This window comes from Ictalurus furcatus, chromosome 29 (genome assembly GCF_023375685.1).
Source record: "Ictalurus furcatus strain D&B chromosome 29, Billie_1.0, whole genome shotgun sequence".
Classification (NCBI taxonomy): domain Eukaryota; kingdom Metazoa; phylum Chordata; class Actinopteri; order Siluriformes; family Ictaluridae; genus Ictalurus; species Ictalurus furcatus.
In genome coordinates this window covers 6,639,660-6,664,282 of record NC_071283.1, presented here as the reverse complement: position 1 = coordinate 6,664,282, position 24,623 = coordinate 6,639,660, and the positions used below count along the sequence as shown (strand labels likewise).

Genomic DNA, 24,623 nt, shown 5'->3' with positions numbered 1-24,623 from the left:
GCACAGAATAGCATGGAAGAGGTCGACTCTAACACAACACACTGTACCTCAAACGATGAGTAACTCCCAACAGACACTCTCTGAATGTTCAGTGACTGTTTAAAAACCATAGCAACCCCACCACCCTTACCAGAAGGCCTTGGAGTACTAATAAAACAACAGTTCGGTGGACAGAGTTCCTCGAAGACGGTTGACTCACCAGGACTAACCCAGGTCTCAGTCAAGAATAAAATATCCAGGTTATGTCTGGTAGAAAAGTCATTTAAAATGAAAGTTTTGTTGCACACGGACCTAGCGTTAACCAGGGCCATCTTCATAGGAGGTAGCGAGGTCCAATCCGGTGAAATGAATTCCAGTTGTCGGAGATTTAAACAGTTTTCTCTATTAACTGGATATGAAATGTACTACTCTACAAATATATTTTTCTGTGCAATATATACCTTTTTGTGAACTCATCTTCATTTAAATCTTTCAACGGTGTACTTGCCCTTTAATTCAGCACAAGCAGCGCGGCAAAAAATAAAATTAGACTCGATGCCGAAACTCCCGCTTCACTGCTGCAGCGTCCGGTGTAAAATTTTAGCAGTGCAGAGACATCATCTTTACACACAGCACGAGGTGTTTTCCCGCCCTCTTTTGATTGACAGGATATAATCGGCCCTGATCATTGGCTGTTTTTAAACTATTATTGGCCGATACATCGGTGCATCTCTATCTGGGACAAATTTTAATATATGGAGAAGAGCTAACAGAAATCGAGCGGGCTCAGGGCCCCCATACCGCAGCGTAATCCTGAGAGGACACGCACTATCCTGGTCAGATTGCTGAACTTGAGTGACGGAGAGATGCATAGGATGCAGAGAGCAGCATGCAACAAACAGGAGATGACAGGGGAAGGAAAGTAATTTAAACCTGGAATGTAAATGGGCTTGGGCACCCGATTAAGAGGAAAATGGTAATGTCAGTCCAGAAACCAAAACAATATGACACAGTATTCTTACAAGAAACACATCTGTCCCCAATGGAGTCAGAAAAGCTATTTAGGGATTGGTTTGGGCAGGACCAGAGACTATACTTTTTCAAATGCAGATAAAACATTTACATATACAGTTTTCTTTCTAATATCGAAGACCCTCTCACAGTCTGTGATTATGTGCTCAATTGGAAGCATCTTCGTATCGGATCATGCCCCAGTTACACTGATGATATTACCCATCATTGATAGGACATGAATGCCAAAGTGGAAGTTTAATTGCAATTTGCTAAATGACAGTATTTAATGTGGTGTTACAGAATTAAGTCAAGACCTATATAGAATTAAATGTGCCCTTCTGGCTTAAGCAGACAATATTTATAACGCATTCAAAGTTTTACAAAGAACTATATACATCAACCTGTAACAGTAAGGAGGAGGATATAAAATTATTTTTGGAAAATGTAAAACTACCTAAATTAATTGATGACCAAAGTGAGGCCCTTGAATCACCAATAACCTGTGATGAGATTTTAAGGGTTATTAAAAATGTGCCAAATGACAAGGCCCCAGAATTGGACAGTTTCACCTCAGAATTCTTTCAATGTAAGGTTGCTGAAAATGATCCTGCTGCTACACAGCATGTACATGGAAGCATTTGAGAGAGGAGAGCCTATAGTAGCCAAGGAATTAATCATACTCATTCTTAAGAAGAATAAGGACACATATGAATGTAAGAGCTACAGTCCAATTTCTCTTGTTTCTTGAGATGCAAAAATATTCTCAAAGATCCGTACAAATAGATTAAATATAGTTATAACTCTTTTGACACATGAAGATCTAGATTTATTCAGAAATGGAACTCAGCAGATAATATCAGGAGGTTTATCAACATCAGGTGGGCGGTAGCAGATTTGCATAGCCCTATTGCAGCTGTCTCACAAGATGCGGAGAAAGATTTTGACAGGGTTGAGTGGGGATATATGTTCAGGATGCTACAAGTTTTTGGGTTGGGAAAGGGTTAATTAAATAATTGCAGTTGTAGTATAACCTGTCGGAACCAGCAGTTAAGGCAAATGGGTATATATCCTCCTACTTTACTTTAGGAAAAGGGACACACTAAGGCTCTTCATTTAGTGCATTATTATTTTGCTTAGCATTAGAGCAGTTAGTGACTAGAATTTGTCAAGATAAAGATTTTCATGGAGTGCTATACAAAGGCAATTCTCATAAATTAATGTTGTATGCAGAAGATATTCTCCTATTTGTATCAGATATACATTGGTACCATCATTATTGAACATTAATGCGTCTCTTCCCCTTACTGTGGCCAAACAACTCTATCTTTGACTCGTCTGTCCAGAGTGAACTATTCCAAAAGGCCTGGTCTTTGCCTATATGCTCATTGGCAAACTGTAGTCTTGCTTTAATTTTCTTTTTAGACAGCAAATACTTTTTCCCTGGCACACCTCCCACACAGGTCAAACTTGTGCAATCTCTTTCAGATTGTAGAAGCATGTACTTTGACATGCTCTTACTAGCCAGTCATGGACAAATCTGTGTTTGAAAACTGCACCACTTGTAGATGATTTTCCTTACAGTGGAATGATGCATTTCAAATAATTTGGAGAGCTTGCCAGACTCCTAGGAATCCACAACCTTTTTTCTGAAGGCCTTTTAGAACTCTTTAGATCATTGCATAATGACACCATACACCTCAATAACAAAAGGAACACCAGACACTAGATATGAGAGGAGTATAAATAAGACGGGTTCCACCTGCACTCCCTAAGCAGGCTCTAATCACTGGCACCCAATCTTGAACACCTGATTCTAATTTAATGGATTTGAAGGTGTGATAAATGTAGGGGTGTACTTACTTTTTCCCATGTGACCAATCTGTTTTTTTTTTGTTAATTTAAACTGTAAAAATTACTATGAAATGTCAATTTTGTGTGTCATTTGACAGTGTGTATCAGCTTTAGTAATAGGCACCGTTCCAAAGAGGATCTAGGGCTGCAACAACTAATCGATAAAATCGATAATTAAAATAATGGACAATGAATTTCATTATGGATTAGTTGGGTCTGTGACGTCGCTGTGGATAACCTCCGTCAGTGAAGTCACTTCACAAGGGTGAAAAACGCATTTATATGAATAAAAAACATGTGGGAAAAAAGCGGAGGTCACAAAGTGAGCTGCTGCGGGAAAAGTGCACGATCCAGGTCGTCCAAAACATGATGTTTTATATTAAGTGTTTCAAACAAGCTCGTAAGTGTATTAACATGGCTTGTGGTGTCAGATACTGTGACAGATGCGTGTGCTGTTTCATGTGGTCCAGACTTGTTTTCTTTAGTGCAGAAATGACATTTTTACGTCTATGTCCTCATTTGTAAATGTTAGAAATTCCCACCAATATTTCCATTTTAAATAAAGGCTTGTCCTGATAGCAAGTGAGTCTCCATTAAACTTCACTGAATGAGCTCGAGTCCACGCATGCGTTTCAATCAAACAGCACACAATAGAAAGGAATTGCAAGGATGGAGTAGGACACGAAGTTGGAGGCTCCTGCTGATTTCGATTAAAATTGTAATTAATTTGCGCTTTTCGGTCATACAATAGATTTTGACTTATTCTACTCCGTTTCCTTGTTTGCACTTTTAACTTTGTGGTACATTAAAATGTCTGGAAAGAACATGAAAACCCGTGGTAGCATTCAGACACGACTGAGGCCAAGTGTGCGTGCCGCGAGCGAGTTCACTTCTTCCCCTGAATCCACGTCGCCGAGTGGTGACTTTGACTTCACCGCATTCAGGCTCAAGCTGCTGGCTTTACTGAGGAAGGACATCGCCGATATTTTTGAAAAGGAGCTCCAAGAGACTTTCAGGGTTGTGCTGTCTGCTGTTCAGCTTGACCTGCAGGCCGTGAAAACACAGCTGGCTAGTGATAAAGTTGCAACCGAGGCTACCATATCAACACTGAAAGGTACTGTTGGGGAAATGGAGCACGCTCTCTCCGGTTGCAAATATGACATAGTTCATATGAAGACTACTATCGAGTCTCTCACTGCGACCGTGACTCAATTAGAGAATAAATGTGAGGATTTGGAGTTGAGGTCACGGCGCAATAACGATAGGATATTGGGAGTTCCAGAGGGCGCTGACACATGTACAACTGCTGCTGTAGCGGCCTTTTTAAAGGAGGCGTTTGGTCTGGAGAAGGAGCCGGTTTTGGACCGGTCCCACCGTACCCTTCAGCCGAAGCCTAAGCCTGGTGAACGACCACGAGCTATTGAGTGCAGATTCCACTATCACAGTGAGTGTGTTGACATTTTACGCCATTAAAGTGAGGGATTTGACCATCTCCGTTTCCCTGACTACACAGCCAAGATAGCCCGGGCCCGGGCCACATTTAATGAGATACGGCGTCAACTTCGTGGTATTGAGGGCGCTCGCTATGGAATACTTCACCCAGCTCGGCTTCGCATTACATATAATGGTGTTCAGAAGGACTTTATTTCAGCGGAGGAAGCAGGAGACTATGTTAAACTCTTGATATCGGGGTGAACGGCATCCCCTACACAGCGGCGTCTTTTTCGCTCTTCTTTTATTTTTTGCACTCGGACCTCCAGCTTTACAGTATTTGGATTTTTATTGTCGTTGCATTACTTCGCCTAGATTTTGTGGACTCACTCCTCTTAAATCCACTTCTGTATTAATGTGGTTCTCTGTTTTGAGGGTCTGACTGGGTTAGAGTTTCTGTTTATTTAATTGTATTAGTGTTTTTTCCTCGGCTTTACGTCCTACACTGTTATATTATTTGTTACAAATCTTTAAAAGTTAAGGACATTATATTTGTTATTGTGTGCAGACTGTTTATCAGACTTGAAGTCAGTAGGGGCTTTTTCTCTTACTGGCACTTTTGTCCTGGTAATTTTTTTGGTTAGTTCAGCTTACTCTCCGAGTTGTTTTCACATTGTGGACAACTTTTGGTTATTGTGGGAAACACTGCTGTCTCATTTGTTTTATGGAGACTTTGGGTGTGTGTGTGTTTGGGGGATTGTGAGAGTAAACAAAACATGCCAATGCTTTGAAGGATGTGAACTGGAATGGAGTAATGTTAGTCAATTGCGAATCTGTTTTTAGAGGATTTAAACCTAACATGGTGAACAAATTATATTATAGAATTCAGGCAATTTTATTGGGGTTATCTCATACAGTGTGGCAAGTAATAATCTGGAAAGACCTTTGTAATATCACAGTCTAAAACTGGATTTAAAGAGAAGCAAATCAGTAAATGAATCACATGTAAATGTATCATATGAAAACGAATAAATAAATTAAAAAAAAAAGAAAAAAGAAAGGAAGTGCAATAACTGACTAAAATATGCATTTTGATCAAATATGTTGTTTGATGCTATATTTTGCAATATTTAGAAACAAACGTGATTATGTTTTTTATGAGAGCAGTAACTGTAATCGGGTTATAACTAGAGATGCACCGATGTATCGGCCGACAATCGATATTGGCCGATCAGGGACGATTATATCCTCAAAAGAGGGTGAGAAAACACATCAAATTCGTGCTGCGTGTAAAGATGATGTCTCGTGTGGAATGACGACAAAACTGCAGTTTGTAAGCTTTGCAATGCTAAACTTTTACACCGGACCTTGAAGCAGTGAAGCGGGAGTTTAAGCATCGAGTCCAATTTTATTTTTGCTGCACTGCTCACACTAAATTAAAATGCCAGGACACCGCTGAAAGATTTAACTGAAGATGAGTTGACAAAAAAGTATATATTGCACATAAAAATATATTTGTAGAGTAGTATGTTTCATACTCAGTTAATGTTAATGAGTTATTATAATTAAAAAAAAAGTTTATTATATTACCAGTTTGATGTACAATGACGTACAAAGTCCTAAATTAATAGTATATATTCTGGTGTGTATCTGTGTGTATTGGGTTCTTTTCAGTCTTATATAATTGGACAAACAGTTATGTAAAGTTTTAGTCTGAAGTTTATATTTATAACATTCAGTGTGTGGATTTTATTTTAAATAAACAATGGTACCAAAAGTTTGCCCCCCCCATCCGACTAATCGGAAAAAAATAATTGGCCAACTGATCGATAATGAAATTTGCAGCCCTAATTAATAACATTCATTAAGTTAAGAAAAATTACTTTCATCTTCAGAATTTAGATAATGTGTTAATGTTAATTTGAGTAATGTGTGTATGAGACCAGTTACTGTGAAACAACTTGTTGAAATGGTGAGAAAAAAGTTTTTATTTGCATTTTTTTCCGAAACTGTAGAATTAATTATTATTAATTTAAAAGAAGGCATAAAAAGCAGAACTATCAGTATCAGCCTATATCACTCTGAATAATCGGTTATCGTATCGGCTGAGAAATTTATTATTGGTGCATCTCTAGTTACAACATGTCTTTGTATATAAATGTAAGAAGTGTCGTACATTTACAGAATAAAATAACATGTTAATGTGTTCAAATGAGTAAATGTGTGTGTTACTGCAGAACATTCAACCTCTTGTGCTTTGGTTTTTCTGTAGCATTTTTAATATAGTGATTTAACTTCTGCTTTAAAGCTTGTGGACAATCAGTTGGGGTTTTTTTTTTTCTTCCAAAATATAATACATATTTTTAAAATCCTTTGCACAATGTATAGCATGACCACAGATACATTTAATACATTTTTCATAGCCTTCAATTTGCACGATGTTTGAAGGACAATGTGAAATAAAGTTTTTTTCCCCCCAGAAAAAAAACACAGAAAATAAAATTGCCCTTTAATCCAACCAATCGATTAATACCGAAGAAATAATCAACAGATTAATCTATTATCAAAATAATCGTTAGTTGCATCCATAAGATCAAATGTTTCCTTGTCCAAATATGTATTTAAACAATAAAAAAAAATAATTCCATGGGGTGTACTTATTGTTTCACGTGACTATAGATAAGAACCCAAAAGAGTGACTTGAAAAGGGCACTATAACTTTAGGGGATTTAAAATATTGGTAGAATAACGAAATCCTTTGAAGACCCATCACAAAAATATAGCCTCAATAAATCTCACAAGTGGAGATGCTTTCAATTACGACATGCACTGAAAATTATTTAGGTCAGATATAAGGGCTCCCAGGCCAGCAGAAGAGATCAGTAGAATTCTAGAGATAGTTGGGGGAGGACGAGTGGCATCCAAGTATTATAATTTGAAGATGAGTGGGACTAGAAAACATAACTATGACATCACTTAAAGTGGTATGGGAAAGAGATTTGGGGACTTAATTTGATGACTGAATCTGTAAAAAAAAAAATAAAAATAAATTGTGACTCTGAATACAAACATCCCAGAGATGTAAGGGTAAGGCTGGGGGAAAAGAGATGAGGGGTTTAAGATGCATTTTTGTATTGACTGTTACAGTGTTGGTGTGTAACTTTTTGGAAAATTAAAATTACAAGTCCAAATACTATTATAAAATACAAATACAAGTAATGCTGTGCTAAGAAACAGACAGATATTACACATGTCTGCCATGGAAAACAACAGCAGTTAATGACAAACATTGAGAGAGCTGTGAAGAAAAAAAACAAAAACAAGTCATCACCAACAACCTTCACAGGGCAGAGTATCACAATACACTGTTCAAAGAAGACTTTGACAGCAGAAATATAGTGGCCATACCATAAGATGCAAACAACTCCTCAGCAATAAGAATTATAAGGGCAGATTGAAATTCACAAACAAATACAGAGATGAGCCACAAAAGTTATGCAACAGAGATTTATAGACTGATGAGACCAAGAATAGCCTCTATCAAAGTGATGGAAAGGCCAAAGTGTGAGAAAGAAATAATCCAAAACATACAAGCTCAGTCAAGCACGTATTGCCATTGCTTGGGCTTGCAAGGCTGCTTCTGGAATGAGCGCAAACATCTTTCTTGACATTGTAGCTCATGATGATTGCAGCAGATAAAATACAGAAATCTAGCAAAACATTCTGTCTGCCCATTTACAGCATCCAATTGGGAGGAACACCATGTGGCAATACAATGACCCAAAACACACTGCCATCACAACAAAGGACTTCATCAGAGTAAAAAAGTGGAAGGTTTTAGACTGGCCAAGATCACCCAATTGAGCAGTATTTCACCTCCTGAAGAGGAGACTGAAGGGAGAACCACCACCAAAAAAAAAGACAAACAAAAATAAAAAAGCAATTGAAAAAAGCTGCAATAGAACCCTGGAAAAACATCACAAAAGAAAAATTCAACAGTTTGGTCTTGTCAGTGGGTCACAGGTTGATGAAGTTAAGAAATATGCAACTAAAGTGTTTATTTACATTAAGACATATTTTGCTCACCAAAAAAAGTGAGTGGTCTGCCACCAAAGGAGCCATGTTCTAAATTTTTTACCACATCCAGATGTAAATATCAGTAAAAAAAAATATGCTGAAGTTCTGAACTATTGTCTCATATTCATCTTTTGATCTCAAACCAAAAAGTCTTCAGGGTATACCATAAAAAATACTTTTGGCGGGGACACTATACACACACACACACACACACACACATACATTATATATTATATATATATATACACACACACACACACATATATATACACACACACATATATATATATATATATATATATATATATATATATATATATATATATATATATATATATATATATATATATATACACACACACATACACACACACATATATATATATACACATATATATATATATATATATATATATATATATATATATATATATATATATATATGTAAAATATTCACAAACATGGTAGCTGTACATTGCAGGCAAACCAGATGACAGAGGGATGTGTAAAGGACATTAGAGACTCTAAATAATAACGGCCTCCAACTTATTTTTGGCAAGACTTGCTAGAAGAAATATGTCTATTAGGCCCACTGGCAGTTAGAATGAATACACATGCTTGCACATAACGTGAGCATATCCTCTAGGAGCTGCTGTCACATGAACCACAGCAGAATTTACTAAATTACACAGCAAAGAAGTGCAGAAAAATAATGAAAGTTCTGTGTTTCATTGTAGGAGTAATAAATAGAAGATAATGCAGACATAGTTTTGTTTTGAAACCTGCTAGGGAAAAAGAAGCCTTGTGTGATTAATTATGAGCCAAGGGACTTTTCAATTAAACCAATTCTAAAGTGATTTAACTTTTCTGTATTCAACAATATGAGTTTCTCTTGCATCAAAGCACTTCAGCATAACTAGTGTTCAAACCCAAAATTCTATCAATCTCTGAATCACAATGCTTTAGTTTTTCTTTTTATTAAGTTATTGATGAAAGAGATTTTGGTAAGTATTTATTTTTTAAACTACATTGTATACTTGTCTTTTATCAATAATATTGAATGTTGATATAGTCACAGTGTTTAATGACGTCAGTGTCATCTCATGATCTCGTCTTAGTCATGGAAAAAAGGTTGACAACAAACATTTTTCACCATACTTTTTGTTAACGAAATTAACACCAGCTTACATCACCTACACTGTGTCTTTATTAGGAGTCCTTTATAAGAAAGAGAAAGTAAAGTGTGCCATCCTTCAGGATTAAACTGCCCATTATAATGAAGTGCAGCCGGTATAAAGCCCTGCACTTGATATAATATATTTATATTTACACTATATCATGATTGCAGCTTTCCATGAATAAATCCACTATAATAATAATAAAAGTGATCATATTGTAGCCCGTGAAGCAAACATCGGAGAGAACAGTAACTCAGTTTGTGTAAAGTGTTCCTCTTCTTATGCTGTAAACAGTGCAGAGCTTCAAGGTCCCACTGTATCGTGAAATCGGATGTCACATAGAAAAATTGTTGTAACAAAGATGCCTGCAGATTTCCACATAGAGGATTTTTTTTGTCTGCTCGTGTTAACACAACACATATGCATCGTGGTTCTCTCATGAACGCACGTATGAGATCTATGTGGAAGTGAAGATATTTTGTGAATAAAGACTTCATTTTAGATTTTCGCGCACATAAAGCACCCATATCGCTTCATATAACTGGGATTAAACCGCTGGAGTCACAAGGATTACTTTTACAATGCCTTTTTGAACTTTTTGGAGCTTGAAAGTTTCGGTTACTTGGACTGTAAACCGAGGTACAGAAATCTCCTAGGTTTCACTGAAAATGTCTTCATTTGTGTTCCTAAGATGAATGAAAGTCTTATGGGTTTGGAAATACTCAAAAGGTGAGCAATTGATGACAGAATTAGAATTTTTGTGTGAACGTTCCTTTTAAGTTGTGATCACGAGAAAACAAGAAAGAAAAAAAATTAACAATGCATGGCTGCTTAGGGCTTCCATACCAATTTAGCTATCGCATTTGTTAGCTTTTACAATGTAGACTTACTAATTCTGTGCTGCCTGCTCTCAGTCAGTGTGGTTTGGGGGAGCCCATTGACTGTAGCAGCTGGGGTTGTGCTAACTGTAGAGCTCGCTAAAACATGCCTTGACTTTCAGGCTAGACTTGCTTTGATGGTATGCAAATTCCTTATGGCAAAAGACTATGGTCTTATTAGTGCTTCCATCTGGATGCGTTTTGAATTTAAAATTTCCCTTCAGAGGGCCAAGCAAAGTTTGGTCATTGCCTTGCATCATGCTCATTACTAAGCAACTGCATGCAGTGTAAGATGATGAACAGGTCTGTTTCACGGCGGAGCACGTTAAAGGAGTTAATTGTTTTAACGTGTTATTTTTCCCCCCACAATTAATAGCAATAAATTAACACGTTAAATCAACAGCCCTAAACCATACTGATATGTTCAAATACTGAGAATGTCATTTTTGTTTCCAGTTTCATAAGATTTTTCTCATCTGTTTAGATATCACTCATGTTATGTAAAACCACACACGTTAAGAACAGAATATCTGTTGCAAGCTGTTTTAAGGTTTTTAATGGACTACACAAAGCAGTTTTGCGACAAGCTCATATAAAAAAGATGGAAAGTACTGGATGAAAGTATTTTTATTGCTTACACTCGAACCATTTTTGGGTACACAATTAGACACGCCTTTCAGCCAACCAATCAGCATTTGCCCAATGCATAGCATGATACATGGCAGGATGATGCCATGTATCCTAACAAATGTCCAACAAATGTATCCTAACAAAAGGTCCTCTGGAAGAAAAGCAGCCCCCATTGATTTAAAAAAAAAATTTTTAGTACACCTGGGTGACTAGGAACAGGAAATTGTTCAACCATGACTTCCTGTTTCACATTGGAATAAATATGAGGTAACACATATCCCAAATTCCCTTTCATAACAGTGGGTAAGACCAAGGAATATAGCTGTGATGTGCAGCAAAAGGTTCACAAAATGCAATGTGAATATAAGAAAATAGCAAAAGCATTGAAAATACCCATTTTCACCATCATGGCAATAATTAAGAAGTTCAAGTCAATTGGAAATGTTATGAAACCAAAATAGAGCTTTTTGCAATGAACACCAGAGATGGTTTTGGCGCACACAGAGAGGTAGCCATATGGAAAAGTATATATACACGTACTAAAAATTTAAAATATCAATGGGAATATACTTCAAATATGTTTTTCTCATATGAATTCATAAGAGTTCCAATAATTGTTGCACACCTATATTTAACAAAGATTTTTTTTTTTAATAAACCTTTGTTTGCAATTGTTTGATATCCATGCAGAGCATGTGTGTGTGTTTTTAACACAAATATATAACAAAATATCAAAAGGTTAAACAATAAAGACAATTTTCCACAGCCTTCTTTGCTCATATTTACCAAGGGTGCCAATATTAGTGGAGGACACATTAACATAGAAGTATAAATCAGCCTTCTAATGCAATATATCTATGCCAATATATCCCAAGTTATCAATTATGAAAACTGGTGCTCTTGTTTGTATGTGCTTCAGTGTCAGAATGAGAAAGATTTCAAAGGCACAGAAATATAAATGTGTTGAGGAGGACTTACTTGTGGGATGAAGGAGACTGGTCTCTATCCTGTGAGGGACCCGAGGAGGTACTTTCATATTGCCACGGACCTGATAGAACCTGTCAATCAACCAACAACCATTTACTAACACACTCAACAAATGAGGCCAAAGATAAATATTATGTATACACATAGTATACAGTATCTCACAAAAGTGAGTACACCCCTCACATTTTTGTAAATATTTGATTACATCTTTTCATGTGACAACACTGAAGAAATAACACTTTGCTACAATGTAAAGTAGTGAGTGTACAGCTTGTATAACAGTGTAAATTTGCTGTCCCCTCAAAATAACTCAACACACAGCCATTAATGTCTAAACCGCTGGCAACAAAAGTGAGTACACCCCTACACCCTCTACACTCACTACTTTACATTGTAGCAAAGTGTCATTTCTTTCACATTCAAACATACATACACACATTTTATTATATATATATATATATATATATATATATATATATATATATATATATATATATATATATATATATATATATATATATATATATATATATATATATATATTTCATAGCTTTCAATTTGCACAATATTTGAAGGACAACATTGGCAGAATGTGAAATAATATTTTGAAAAAAATACAGAAAATAATCAAAAGAAATAATCGTTAGTTGCAACTTAACATTAACGTTCTTTCACATTCTGCCAATGTTGTCCTTCAAACATTGTGCAAAATGAAAGCCATGAAAAGGTATTAAAATATATCTATGTGGGCTATGCTATACATTGTGCAAAGGATTTAAAAATCTAGCCCCATTAGTTACTGCTCTCATTAAAAAAAACAAAAACAAAACACAATTGCTTTTGTTTCTAAATATACACTCAAACAACATATTTGATCAAAATGAATATTTTATTGTTTTATTTATTATTGCATTATTGTGCTTCCTTTCTATTGTGTGCTGGTTGATTGACACGCATGCATGGACTCGTGCTCATTCAGTGAAGTTTAATAGAGACTCACTTGCTGTCAGGACGAACCTTTATGTAAAATGGAAATACTGGCATGAATTTCTAACATTTACAGATAAGGATAAAGACGTAAAAATGTCATTTCGGCACTGAAGTCTGGAACACATGAAACAACACACACATCTGTCACAGTATCTGACATGACAAGCCACGTTAATACACTTATGAGTTTGTTTGAAGCGCTTAATATAAAACACTCATGTTTTGGACGAACTGGATCATGTACTTTTCCCACAGCAGCTCACTCTGTGACCTCCGCTGTTTTCCACGTGTTTTATTCATAGAAAAGCGTTTTACACCATTGTGAAGTGACTTCCCACTGACGGGGGTTATCCACAGTGATGTCACAGACCCAACTAATCCATAATGAAATGCGTTGTCCATTATTTTAAATTAGCAATTATTATCGATTATATCGATTAGTTGTTGCAGCCACACTGTGGAAAAGTCTTTGGTACATGCAATGCAATTTGTACTTTTAAAAAAATCCACCATTAACAGCATTAAACAGTATTCAAATAAAAGTCAATATTAAGTGCAACAACCCTGTTTAAAAATGCATTATTCATCTCAGGTACACTTTGTGCAGTTTTAGAAGGAAATTAGCTAGTATTTTTTTCTGAGCATCTTCGAGAATCTGTCACAGTTCCTCTGGAGACTCTGACTCTCATACTGTTTCAGACAGACTTCATAATGATTTTTGTCTGAAAAGTGGTGTATTATGTAATACATAGCTTTCTTTACTGCAACACATACATTTTCCTGTAACATTTAATAATATTTTTGGAATAGTAATATTTGGAATCTTTCACTGGCTCAATAATGCAGAAGTCAAACATTTAATCAAATTTATTATTTAAAAACATTTACAATTTAAAAATGACAAAGACTTTTACACATTATCTATCTACAGATCTATATTTATATCTACAGTGGTGCTTGAAAGTTTGTGAACCCTTTAGAATGTACTATATTTCTGCATAAATATGACCTAAAACATCAGATTTTCACATAAGTCTAAAAGATCATCAAAGAAAACCCAATTAAAACAAATGAGACAAAAATATTACACTTGGTAATTTATTTATTAAGGAAAATGGTCCAATATTACATATATGTGAGTTGCAAAAGTATGTGAACCTCTAGGATTAGCAGTTAATTTGAAATTACAGTCAAGTATTTTCAATCAGTGCGATGACATTCAGGTGTGAGTGGTCACCCTGTTTTATTTAAAGAACTAGGATCTATAAAAGACTGATCTTCACAACACATGTTCGTGGAAGTGCATCGTGGCAAGAACAAAGGAGACTTCTGAGGACCTCAGAAAGAGAGTTGATACTCATCAAGTGAAAAATGTTACAAAACCATCTCTAAAAGAGTTTGGACTTCACCAATCCACAGTCAGGCAGATTCAAGACACTTGTTACCTTCCCCAGGAGTGGCTGACCAACAAAGGTCACTCAAAGAGCAAGACGCGTAATTATCCGCAAGGTCACAAAGGACCCACAAAAAGGTCACCTATGCAATTAAGGGCTTGGCCCTCTAATAAAATAATAGATACAAGATAGATAGAACCAATATATAAAGCTTTATACCAAATGTTCACCAAGAGAGTATTAGTAAATATTCAGATGATAATGAGTAAAATGCAGACAGCAATAGTAATAAAGTAATAGTAAACAGTGTCCTCACTCAATTATTTATACCATAGCAACATTAGGTAGGAGAGAAGCATTCTATTCTTGAGTGTGGCATAATTTCAGACTGCCTGTCTGGATTGTGGTGGAAGCCCTATGACAGTGTACACAGGTACACGGGCGGGGTTGAATCTGAAGCTACTGAGCAGGACAAGAAAATGCCTTTCCACCACATCTTTCAGAATAATGCTTTACTGCAACAGTTAACTGGTATATAATATAACCGCTTTTATGGTTCCCAAGTGGTGCAACAGAAAAGCGTTCGCCCAACAGTCAACATGAGTTCAGATTCCAACAATGTTACAGCCATCCATGACTGGGAGCAAAGAAAGCAAAATTGGCCATACTCTCTGGGTGGGAAGCATAGCATACCTGTCAACCACAGGAACAATTGCCAACCACAGGTGTCTGAGCCCATGCATGTAGATTGTGGGATTATTTCCTTTTTCCATGATTATGTTAAAAGATGCATGATTTCATAATTTAAGATCAATTCAATGTGATTTCTGCTTACTCATAATGTGTCTGTTTTTGGGTCATGACGATTTTTGTCTTTGATTGTGTTTTTCTCTTATCTCAACCTTGGGCATTATCTATATGTTCCGTCACGATCAACCAGTCGATCACAACCACTGGTCAAAGTTCTTAATAGGTCAAAAAAAAGTGAGTGAAAGAAATTATACAATGTGGCAGCAGGGGCATGGTCAAACATCAGCTGTGGACAGAGAGGAGGTGGGTCAAACTCTTGTGTAAAGGGAGTCATTGCAAGCACAGAGAGAGAGAGAAACCGTTAGCAGAGTTTGCGAGATACACACACATACACCAAGAAGCATGAATTTAAACTTCAAGGAGTGAAAGTTAAAAGTTCAGGAAGGACCCATTTCCTGTCGTTGTGTTGTATTTGTTGAGTTTTGAGTGCCCCCTCGCTTATGTTGACTGACATATCCAGCAGCTTTTCATGAAAAACAAAGTATAACATATGTAATGTTTTATCTAGCTTGCTAACATTAGTTAATTTTCTAACATTAACGTTACTACCAGCAGCTCCGACTCCGACAATCTTTAGCATCTGAGGTGAATGTTGGCTCACCACATTAGGCTATTTGTAATGTTAACTTCCATGATAAGCTGCATATTCTTCTTTAAAAAAAAAAAAATAAATAAAATAAAATAAAATAAAATAAAATAAATCAGACCTTCATAACAGGCTGCAAGGAGAGCACCTGGCTGCCTGCCTGAGGGTCTCCATCAATGGGCCGAGAGCAGAGGAATTCAACAACAAAAGGGCAGAAGAACGGTTTTTCTCAAAGCCCAGGAAAATTAAAAATCCAAATTCAGGGTGCAAAGTTTGCCAATAGGGATGTACCATGTCCTCCTCATCCAGTATAATTTTTTATTTTCTAAAAAAAACATGTTAAATATACATGATAAATATCTGATGTCTGAAATAACACAGACACAGAAATAATAAGACAGACACACACCAGTAATAATAAAAATTATATATATAAAAAGTAATTCTCTCCCCCTCGACCCCAGTCACTGACCTGTCAGCAGCACATCAGTATGCATAAAGCATGCGTGTGTTTTATCCTAATTATTAGCGTGTGACGATGCGTGTGTAGTGCAAAAGAATATGGACAGATTTCTTAAAAGAAAAGCTCCAGATGCTTCTGGACCATCAACTTCATCCTCATGTAGCTAAAGCCTTGTTTATACTTTCACCTGGCTCATAGCGCGCACCTCCCCAAACGGACTCTGCTAAACAAAGCCTTTGGTGCGCCCGACCATGGCTGCAGCTCCATCAGTGCAAACACTTGTGCAATTTTCCCACGTAAGATGACGTGGTCAAGATATACGTATCTTGACGTGGTCAGGATATTCCGATGTGACCCGGAAAATTTCCTCTCCTGTTGTTTTTTCTGGCAGTGTCTAGTAAAATAGGAAGTTTTCTCTAATGGCATCTCCATCCACAAAACGCACAATGGCCAAGAGCTGAGAATGTCCACTAATATCCGTAGCCTCATCAAGTTGCAACGCAAATTTCCTACTGATGCGCATCTTTTCCAAAACATGACTTTCGATGTCTGTAGACATGTCATCAATACGTCTGGCAATTGTGTTATCTGAGAGCGGAACTTAAGCTATGTCTTTAACCGCGTCAGGGCCGAGCATCTCGTTGACAATGGCTTTGCAGGCAGGTAGTATTAATGTCTCTGCCACAGTGTGGGACTTTGATTTAGCTACGAGTTCAGCAACTAGCTAACTAGCTTTGAGGGCTCTCTCATTTACCTTTGTGGTTTTTCTCATAAAAGTTGCCTGTTTCTCTGTGTTTTCACGCAGGCGAACAAAACAGTTCATTGGCTCGTAGATGGCGTTTAAGCTTGCTTGGCACCATGGCACTGTTGAACAGCTTCTCGCCACACACCAAGCATAATGTCGTCTCGTCCCCGGTGAAAGTGAATCCGAACGAAAGATAACTTTCACTGTATTGCCTTGAGCTCACTGTCTTTGCTTTCTTTTTACCACCACTCATACTAGGGCCTTCACCTGGGTCAGAATCTTGTCCAGGGCCCAGTTCGGAGTTTGAATTTTTCCTTTTTAAAAACTTCTCCATCACTGTCACCACGACCTGTCGCATGCATCACTAATTCTCTGGTCTCTAAGAAGGAACAATTAGCTACCTGCTGACACCCGGACAAATATTACATTACTCTGCCAGTCACTATATTATAGCACAGACACTCGACAATGGCATATTATTTGCAGATAATAATTAATAAATGTTAATTTAAAAAATAATAATAATTTTAAGACTAATTAAGTGAAATTGGATAATTTTTCACGGCACACTTGACGATCTCTCGCAGCACAGTGGTTGAAAATCACTGCTCTAGTAGATTGTGTTTTGACCATTTGTGAACCACATTAAACTCCTTTACCATGCTTTGTGGGTGTGTCATTTTTTTTGCTTTGTCATCACCATTCATATCTACACAACCAATGTGTTTATGATTAAATTACTACTAGTGCACAAAACCGTTACAAAACCACAGTTTTTCACAGACCTAGCATCTTAATTTTACTCTGAAAGTGCACCAGACTGATGCATTTAACTTTAAAATTTACAAATTTTCTTATGGGGGAGCATTCCCCTGGACTCCCCTAGAGGGTCAGAGGTCCACCCACCACAGTCTCACAAAATCCTGAAAGAAACACCAGTTTGTGAGTCATCCTTGCCTTTTGCTGATCATCTCAGTTTTGAGAGAGAGCTAGGGCAACTGTTAGATAAATTGTGTGGAAAAAGACTAAGTTATGTAATGAGCCTGGTATTCCAGAACAAAAAAAAAAAAAAAAAAAAGGAGTAGAGAGCAATGTTTTTCTGCTTTGGATAACTGCATCAAGTATAAAGACCAGTGGTGCAGATGGTGCACATGTGCAGCAGTGGCATGCTTTCCTAATACAATAGAGGGATGACAAAGAGCATTAGAATGATGAGCTAATCTCTATGCTGGTGGGCTAGTGTGCCAACCATAAATGCACCACTATCTCTGTGCAAAAAAACATGTGTGTGATCTCAACATCTCAAAGCTAAAAGTGAGGTTTATGAAAACCAGACACTGCCTTCATCTTCTAAATAAAATAAGCTTTATCCATCTCTTAAAACTTTTAACCGTGGATCAAAGACATGGTCCTCAGATTCATCCTCTTCCTGTGATGACTCTGATGACACTGGCACACATCCTGCAGCCACTGGGGTAACCCCGATGGTGATTAAATAGACAAATTCAAGAAAGATTGAGGAGGTAAAAGTAACAATAAAATATCAGCCACTGAGTCCTGAGCAAGTAGATTTTAAACATCTCAAAAAAAAAAAAAATGTGCATGGGTTCAAACATGGGTCCCAACACTCAGATGCTTTGCCTCCACTTCCCTGCTGCATATTCTTTTTAGATATTACCATTGTAGCCAATTATGCATGTGCAGGATAACAGATTGTGTGTGATAATCACTGTGAATGATCTTAAATGCAGTTTTTTGATCGACACTGGTACACAATAAAATCAATCATTCCAAAACAGATGGCCAGAGATTTTGGTCTTCATCTAACTAGAACTCTTAGCACAGATTAACAGCCCTCCTGTTTTAGTCATCGGTTATTTCACAATTACACACGCAGTTGGATTTTGAGTCACTTATTTAGCTGTTACTGGCGGTGCTCCAGTAGTGTTAACACAAAATTTTCTGTATGCAGTCCACATGCTGCGCTTTCTCTGTTGTCCTCAGCTCGTGTGGTCACAGCGACTAGAGGTGGGTCAATTGGCTCAATGCTCTCACAGCACTAACGTTACCCTGCAAAGGTCAAGATCATCAACCCCTCATTGTTAGTGATGACTGATATACAAGATGAAAGTGCACCGAGTGATCATGACTGTGTGATGCTTTCACACACACAGCCTTCGAGCATTTCTGAGATTCCTCTGGAAAATCCAGACATAATTTTGTTCACAGATGGTTCAGCCCAAGTAGTGAACAGATGCAGACATGCTGGATGGGCTGTTTGCTAATGGCACGCAGTGATTAATAGGGATGGCTATAGTTAAGGTTTTAACGGTATTACTACTCTTACCAATACTGCTTATTGATCCGGTACTTTAAAGCTATTCTTATCAGTACTTTGGTGTTATAGTTTTTTTAATGAAAAAAATAAACAAATTGAGAATAGAATTAACATTGCTTTATTTTTTATAAAATAAATTTATTATTATACATCTATTTGTAAATGCACCAGTATGGAGGCATTTTTAGTGTTTAAGATTTATATACCCTGCAGAATTTTTTTTCTATAAATTTATAAAATATTCATAAATTTATATGTAGGCTATTTGTAAAGTAACTGAAAGTGATGTGCATTTAATAGCCTAAATGTTTACATACTGATTTATTTCTTTATTTGGGATTTTAAAAAAAAGCAGAAAATGTGTTGAATAGGTAATGTCTTTTCACCCAAATGAAATAAGGTAAGCAAACCAATTAGCGATTTTATATTTATTTTAAATGGCGTGAACAATGTTAATTCAACGTTAATGGGCAAAAAGATGTTGGATCAATGTCATGAACATTGTTTCGATGCCCTGAGAGACCTCAATTATGCGATGACTATATGTCGTCGTTATTTGGGAAGGCTTCTAGCATACATACCTGACGTAGATGGGGAACCAGAGACGAGCTAGCTAGGCAGTCGAAAACTTTCAATTTCTCTGTCTGCACATAATGCACTTTTGAAAAATGCTTTGACAGGCTGCTTGTATTTCCGCCTTTAAAGCAAATCTCTTGCTGCACTTGTGGCAACGAAGGTTGTCTGCATCAACACTAGTGAAGTGTAACACTTTTGAAAGTTTGGGTCTCTCCGCCATCGTCATTCTGTGTATTAAGCGAGAGATTGGCGGCTAAATGGAAAAGCCCTTTCCAAGTTCTATTAGAAAATTCGGCAGTGTTGTGTCAGGGACATAAGACTTGGATACATATCTCACACTGTAAAGTGGTGCTACCACCTAAATAGGGACAGTTTGCATGGCTTAATTAATTTTCCTAAAATTTGAACCTAAAACATCTGCTGGAAGTCCATATATGTGTCTGTTTTCAATAAAAGTTTTGGAGATACTAAATAAAGCTTTTTGAAGTCCTGAAAAAAATTGTCTGCTACAAGATACTGCTGTCTTTTAGAAGAAAAAAAACAAGTGAGGCATACTGGGAGTTGGTGTGGGTGCTACAAGAGAACCAAATGTGTATAGTGGCAGTGTTCAGAATCAACCAATCACATTCAAACTCATGTTAAATACTAATTAGTATACATCTGCCATAAATTAAAGTGACTGATTACCTCCTAATAAAGTACAGCTGTCCTATAGGCTTTTCCTGACATCATCTTGGTAACATCCATCTGGAAAAGCCATGGGCTGTAAAGAGCTTACAAAGCAGGTACAGGATCTCATTGTTGAAAAATATCAGTCAGGACAGGGTTAAAAAAATAAAGATTTTTACACAAGTCCTAAAAGTAGAAGAAGAGAACCCAATTAAACATATGAGAAAAATATTATACTTAGTAATTTACTTATTGAGGAAAATCATTCAATATTACATATCTGTGAGTGGCAAAAGTATGTGAAACTTTGCTTTCAGTAACTGGTGTGACCCCTGTGTGCCACAATAATTTTAGCCCATTAATCAGTAAAGAACAGCTTCAACTCTGAGATGCTGGCTAGTTTCCTCACATGAACTGCTTGCTTCAGGTCCTTCCACAATATTTCTGTTGGATTACGGTCAGGACTATGACGTGGCCATTCCAAAATATTTACTTTATTCTTCGTGAAACATTCTTTGATAGAATCACTTGTGTGCTTAGGGTCTTGCAGCATGATCCAATTTCTCTTGAAAGTTCATGGACAGATGTCCTGACATTTTCCTTAGAATATGCTGGTATCATTCAGAATTCATTGTTCCATCAATGATGGCAAGCCATCCAGGCCCAGATGCAGCAAACATGCCCAGACCATGACACTACCACCAATATGCTTCACAGATAGAATAGAGTTCTATTTTGGTCTCATCTATCCACAAAACCTTTTTCCAATAGCCTTCTGGTTAGTCCATGTCATTTTAGCAAACTGCAGAAGGGCAGCAATGTTCTTTTTGGAGAGCAGTGGCTTTCTCTGCCATTCACCCTTTGGCAAACCTGCCATGCACACCATTGTTGTTCAGTGTTCTCCTGATGGTGGACTCATGAACATTAGCCAATGTGAGAAAGGCCTTTAGTTGCTATGAAGTTACCCTCGGTTCCTTTGTGACCTCGCAGACTATTACACATCTTGCTCTTCAATGGTCTTGAAATTCCTCCATTTGTACATAATCTGTCTGACTGTGGATTAGTGGAGTCCAAACTCTTTAGAGATGTTTTTTTTTTTTAAATTTATCTTTTCCAGCCTAATGAGCATCAACAACACTTTTTCTGAGATCCTCAGAAATCTCCTTGGTTCGTGCCATGATACACTTCCACAAACATGTTGTGAAGATCAGACTTTGATAGATCCCTGTTCTTTAAATAAAACATGGCACTCACTCACACCTGACTGTCATCCCATTGATCGAAAACACCTGACTAATTTCACCTTCAAATTAACCTGCTAATCCTAGAGGTTCACATACTTTTGCCACTCACAGATATGTAATATTAAATCATTTTCATCAATAAATAAATGACCAAGTATAATATTTTTGTCTCAATTGTTTAATTGGGTTCTCTTGGTCTACTTTTAGGACTTGACAATCTGATGCTGTAGGCCATATTTATGCAGATATATAGAAAATTCTAAAAGGTTAAACTTTCAAGCACCACTGTCTCATGAGCATTTTTATGTATTGACATGAAACTTCTCACATATAGTCCCCTCTGAAAGTATTGAAACGATGTAGCAACTCAAAATAATAAAGCACAATTTAATAAGTGCACATAATGTAATAATGTTCATAATTTGATAATTTTCACAAAACATGATAAAATCTTGAGCTCATAATGTAATAATGATTTTTACATTATGAGAAATGTATTAGATTATAAATGCACCAAAAACAGTGTCATGTTGTAATTATTGTATTGCCTTTTTTAAACATAAGTTTATTGGTATTCCTTTACAGTACATTTTCAAAATCTAAATCTAGATGTGAATCTGATGTGAACATAAACCGAAACTCTTGACCTGTATCTGCATGATTGTGGGTGTTGTGCTGCTGCCACATGACTGGCTGATCAGATAATTGCATGATTGTTCCGAATAAAGTGGACAGTGAGTGTACGTCTCAGAAACTAATTGTAGGTGTAAACGCGCTAATTATAACTAGTGTTTGCAAAAAAAAGTTGTCAATTATACTACATTTCTCTGGTCATTATTCTTAACTATAATTTTATTTTATTCATTGTTTTTGTCATGCTTCATTCATTCGAGGATGTCAATTTTTTAATGTAATTTATGCAATATTTGTGTCATGAATGCTGGATATCATAGACCACTGAAAGATGTAAATCTCACAACAATAATAAACTGAGAAAATATTAAGGCTGAATAAATAATGAAAGGAAGGGTACAATTTAATCTGAAAATACTGAAGACTTCCTTTATTTGGGAAAAGGTGCTGTTAGTGGCAAGTGGAAGGAAAATGGAAGAATAGGTACACTTACCCTCTCTGGAATAGATCCACATTGTAAAACTTGTGGAGCTCTACAGAAAATTCCACAGTGGCCTGCACCTCACACATACTGGATTCAGTGGTGGTTAAAGGCCAGCTTCAGTTTATTTGCAACATAACTGTAGAGGAAAATGCACATGTAATGAAGTACACAGTGAAAGGATACAGCCACCTAAAAAGGATAGTTTAGTTCACAGTGATGCATTATTTCTCTTGGTCTTGGATCAAGTGTAAATGGTAACAGCAACAACTAGGGGTGTAACAATAGAAACAATTCTAATTTGATATGATACAACACAGTGGTCCCTTCATACAACACATTTTCAGCAAAAATAAGCATATGCCTTATGTTTCCATTAGTAGCATATAACTAAACATAAGCTGTGCATTAGAATATAACAAAGTGAAACATGGCTAGTTAAACATTAACTCTCTAGACATGATTTCACTGGTGTCCAGGGTTGCCAGGTCTCCAAATTGTCCACCAAAAGTACTTCTCAAAAACCAAACAAAAAGACCTGAAACTAGCCTGGAAACTTGAGACATATTTTTCATTTTTTTTCTTTGTAGCTTAATCGGTTAATTTTTTTTCACCCACAACTTCCAAATCACTGCATTGATTTTTTTTTAAAACCTGGACTGAAGCTAGTAATTGGCATGTTTTAGCATCATGCTAGCATGTTTTAGCATCATGCTAGCATGTTTTAACATGTTTTAGCATCATGCTAACATGTGTTAGCATCATACTAGCATGTGTTAGCATCATGCTGGCATGTTGCTAGCATGTGTTAGCACTATACTTGCCGTTATATTACATTTTGTATTACATTTTGAGTCTGAGACCATTTACTGCAGGGCTATTCAACTGCCATTTTGAAGGCCTGTTTATCAATTCAGACTGGCCCTCTGATAATTGTTGTGATTACTAACACATTAATTTAAAATTGAAAAAATTAAAGAAATAAATCCAAGAAAAATATGTGACATTTATGCCACAATAAACCCAACTCCTCTAAACCTCCAACAAAACAGCAGAGATCTGCTGCGTTATTGGCAACAGCCAATTACAGAGATGCAAGATCGATGACCTTTTAATTTAACACCTGTTAGTTTTTTTGAATAAGTATGGACTCAGTATTAACATAATCAAGTCACAGTAGATAGACAACCAGAAAGTCTATTACTGTTGCGTGTACCGCCGCCGCAAGGCCACGGCTGTAAATACAGTTACATGGGAACATCATTCGCGAAATTACCACCAGGTGACGCAAAATGACTAAGTGTGACATGGAGATCAAATAACAGAATAAACGAAAAATAAAGGTTGCACAGTATACGGGTACAAATACTGAAGCGTCATAATACTGCCGATGCCACTGTATTTTTACTGTAGTATTAACGGTAGTCAATACAATAGCACCGCAAGCAATGTTGTATGTGCAGCAGTTAATATTATTTTCACTAAGAGACACATATCAATGCTTTTGCAGAATACACCAAGGTGAGTAACACTTTTTTTTTTTTTTTTTTAAAGATTTCCTGTTTGCTACCAAGCATGCTAACATTACACTAACCGCTGTGTAAATAAAATTAGCCATGCTTGCTAGAAAGCGAGAATGTTATACTAACTGCAGTGTAAATAATAAAAT

General features: G+C 36.6%; 1 protein-coding gene across 10 annotated transcripts in view; it reads right to left on the bottom strand.

Moving 5' to 3' along the window:
* fam135a (family with sequence similarity 135 member A) overlaps positions 1-24,623 on the bottom strand; it is an 89,754-nt gene that overhangs the window by 46,675 nt on the left and 18,456 nt on the right. For 9 of the 10 annotated variants that reach the window (XR_008385195.1, XM_053619706.1, XM_053619705.1 and 6 more), the window contains 2 exons: positions 22,967-23,093; positions 12,017-12,096 (listed from right to left, as the gene is read on the bottom strand). Coding sequence is in view for 8 of the 10 variants with exons in the window: in XM_053619706.1 (XP_053475681.1) it covers positions 12,017-12,096; positions 22,967-23,043 (157 nt within the window). In the remaining 2 variants the exon portion in view is untranslated. Of the gene's footprint in view, positions 1-12,016; positions 12,097-22,966; positions 23,094-24,623 lie in introns of those variants that run through there. The other variant, XM_053619709.1, reaches the window with a different exon arrangement.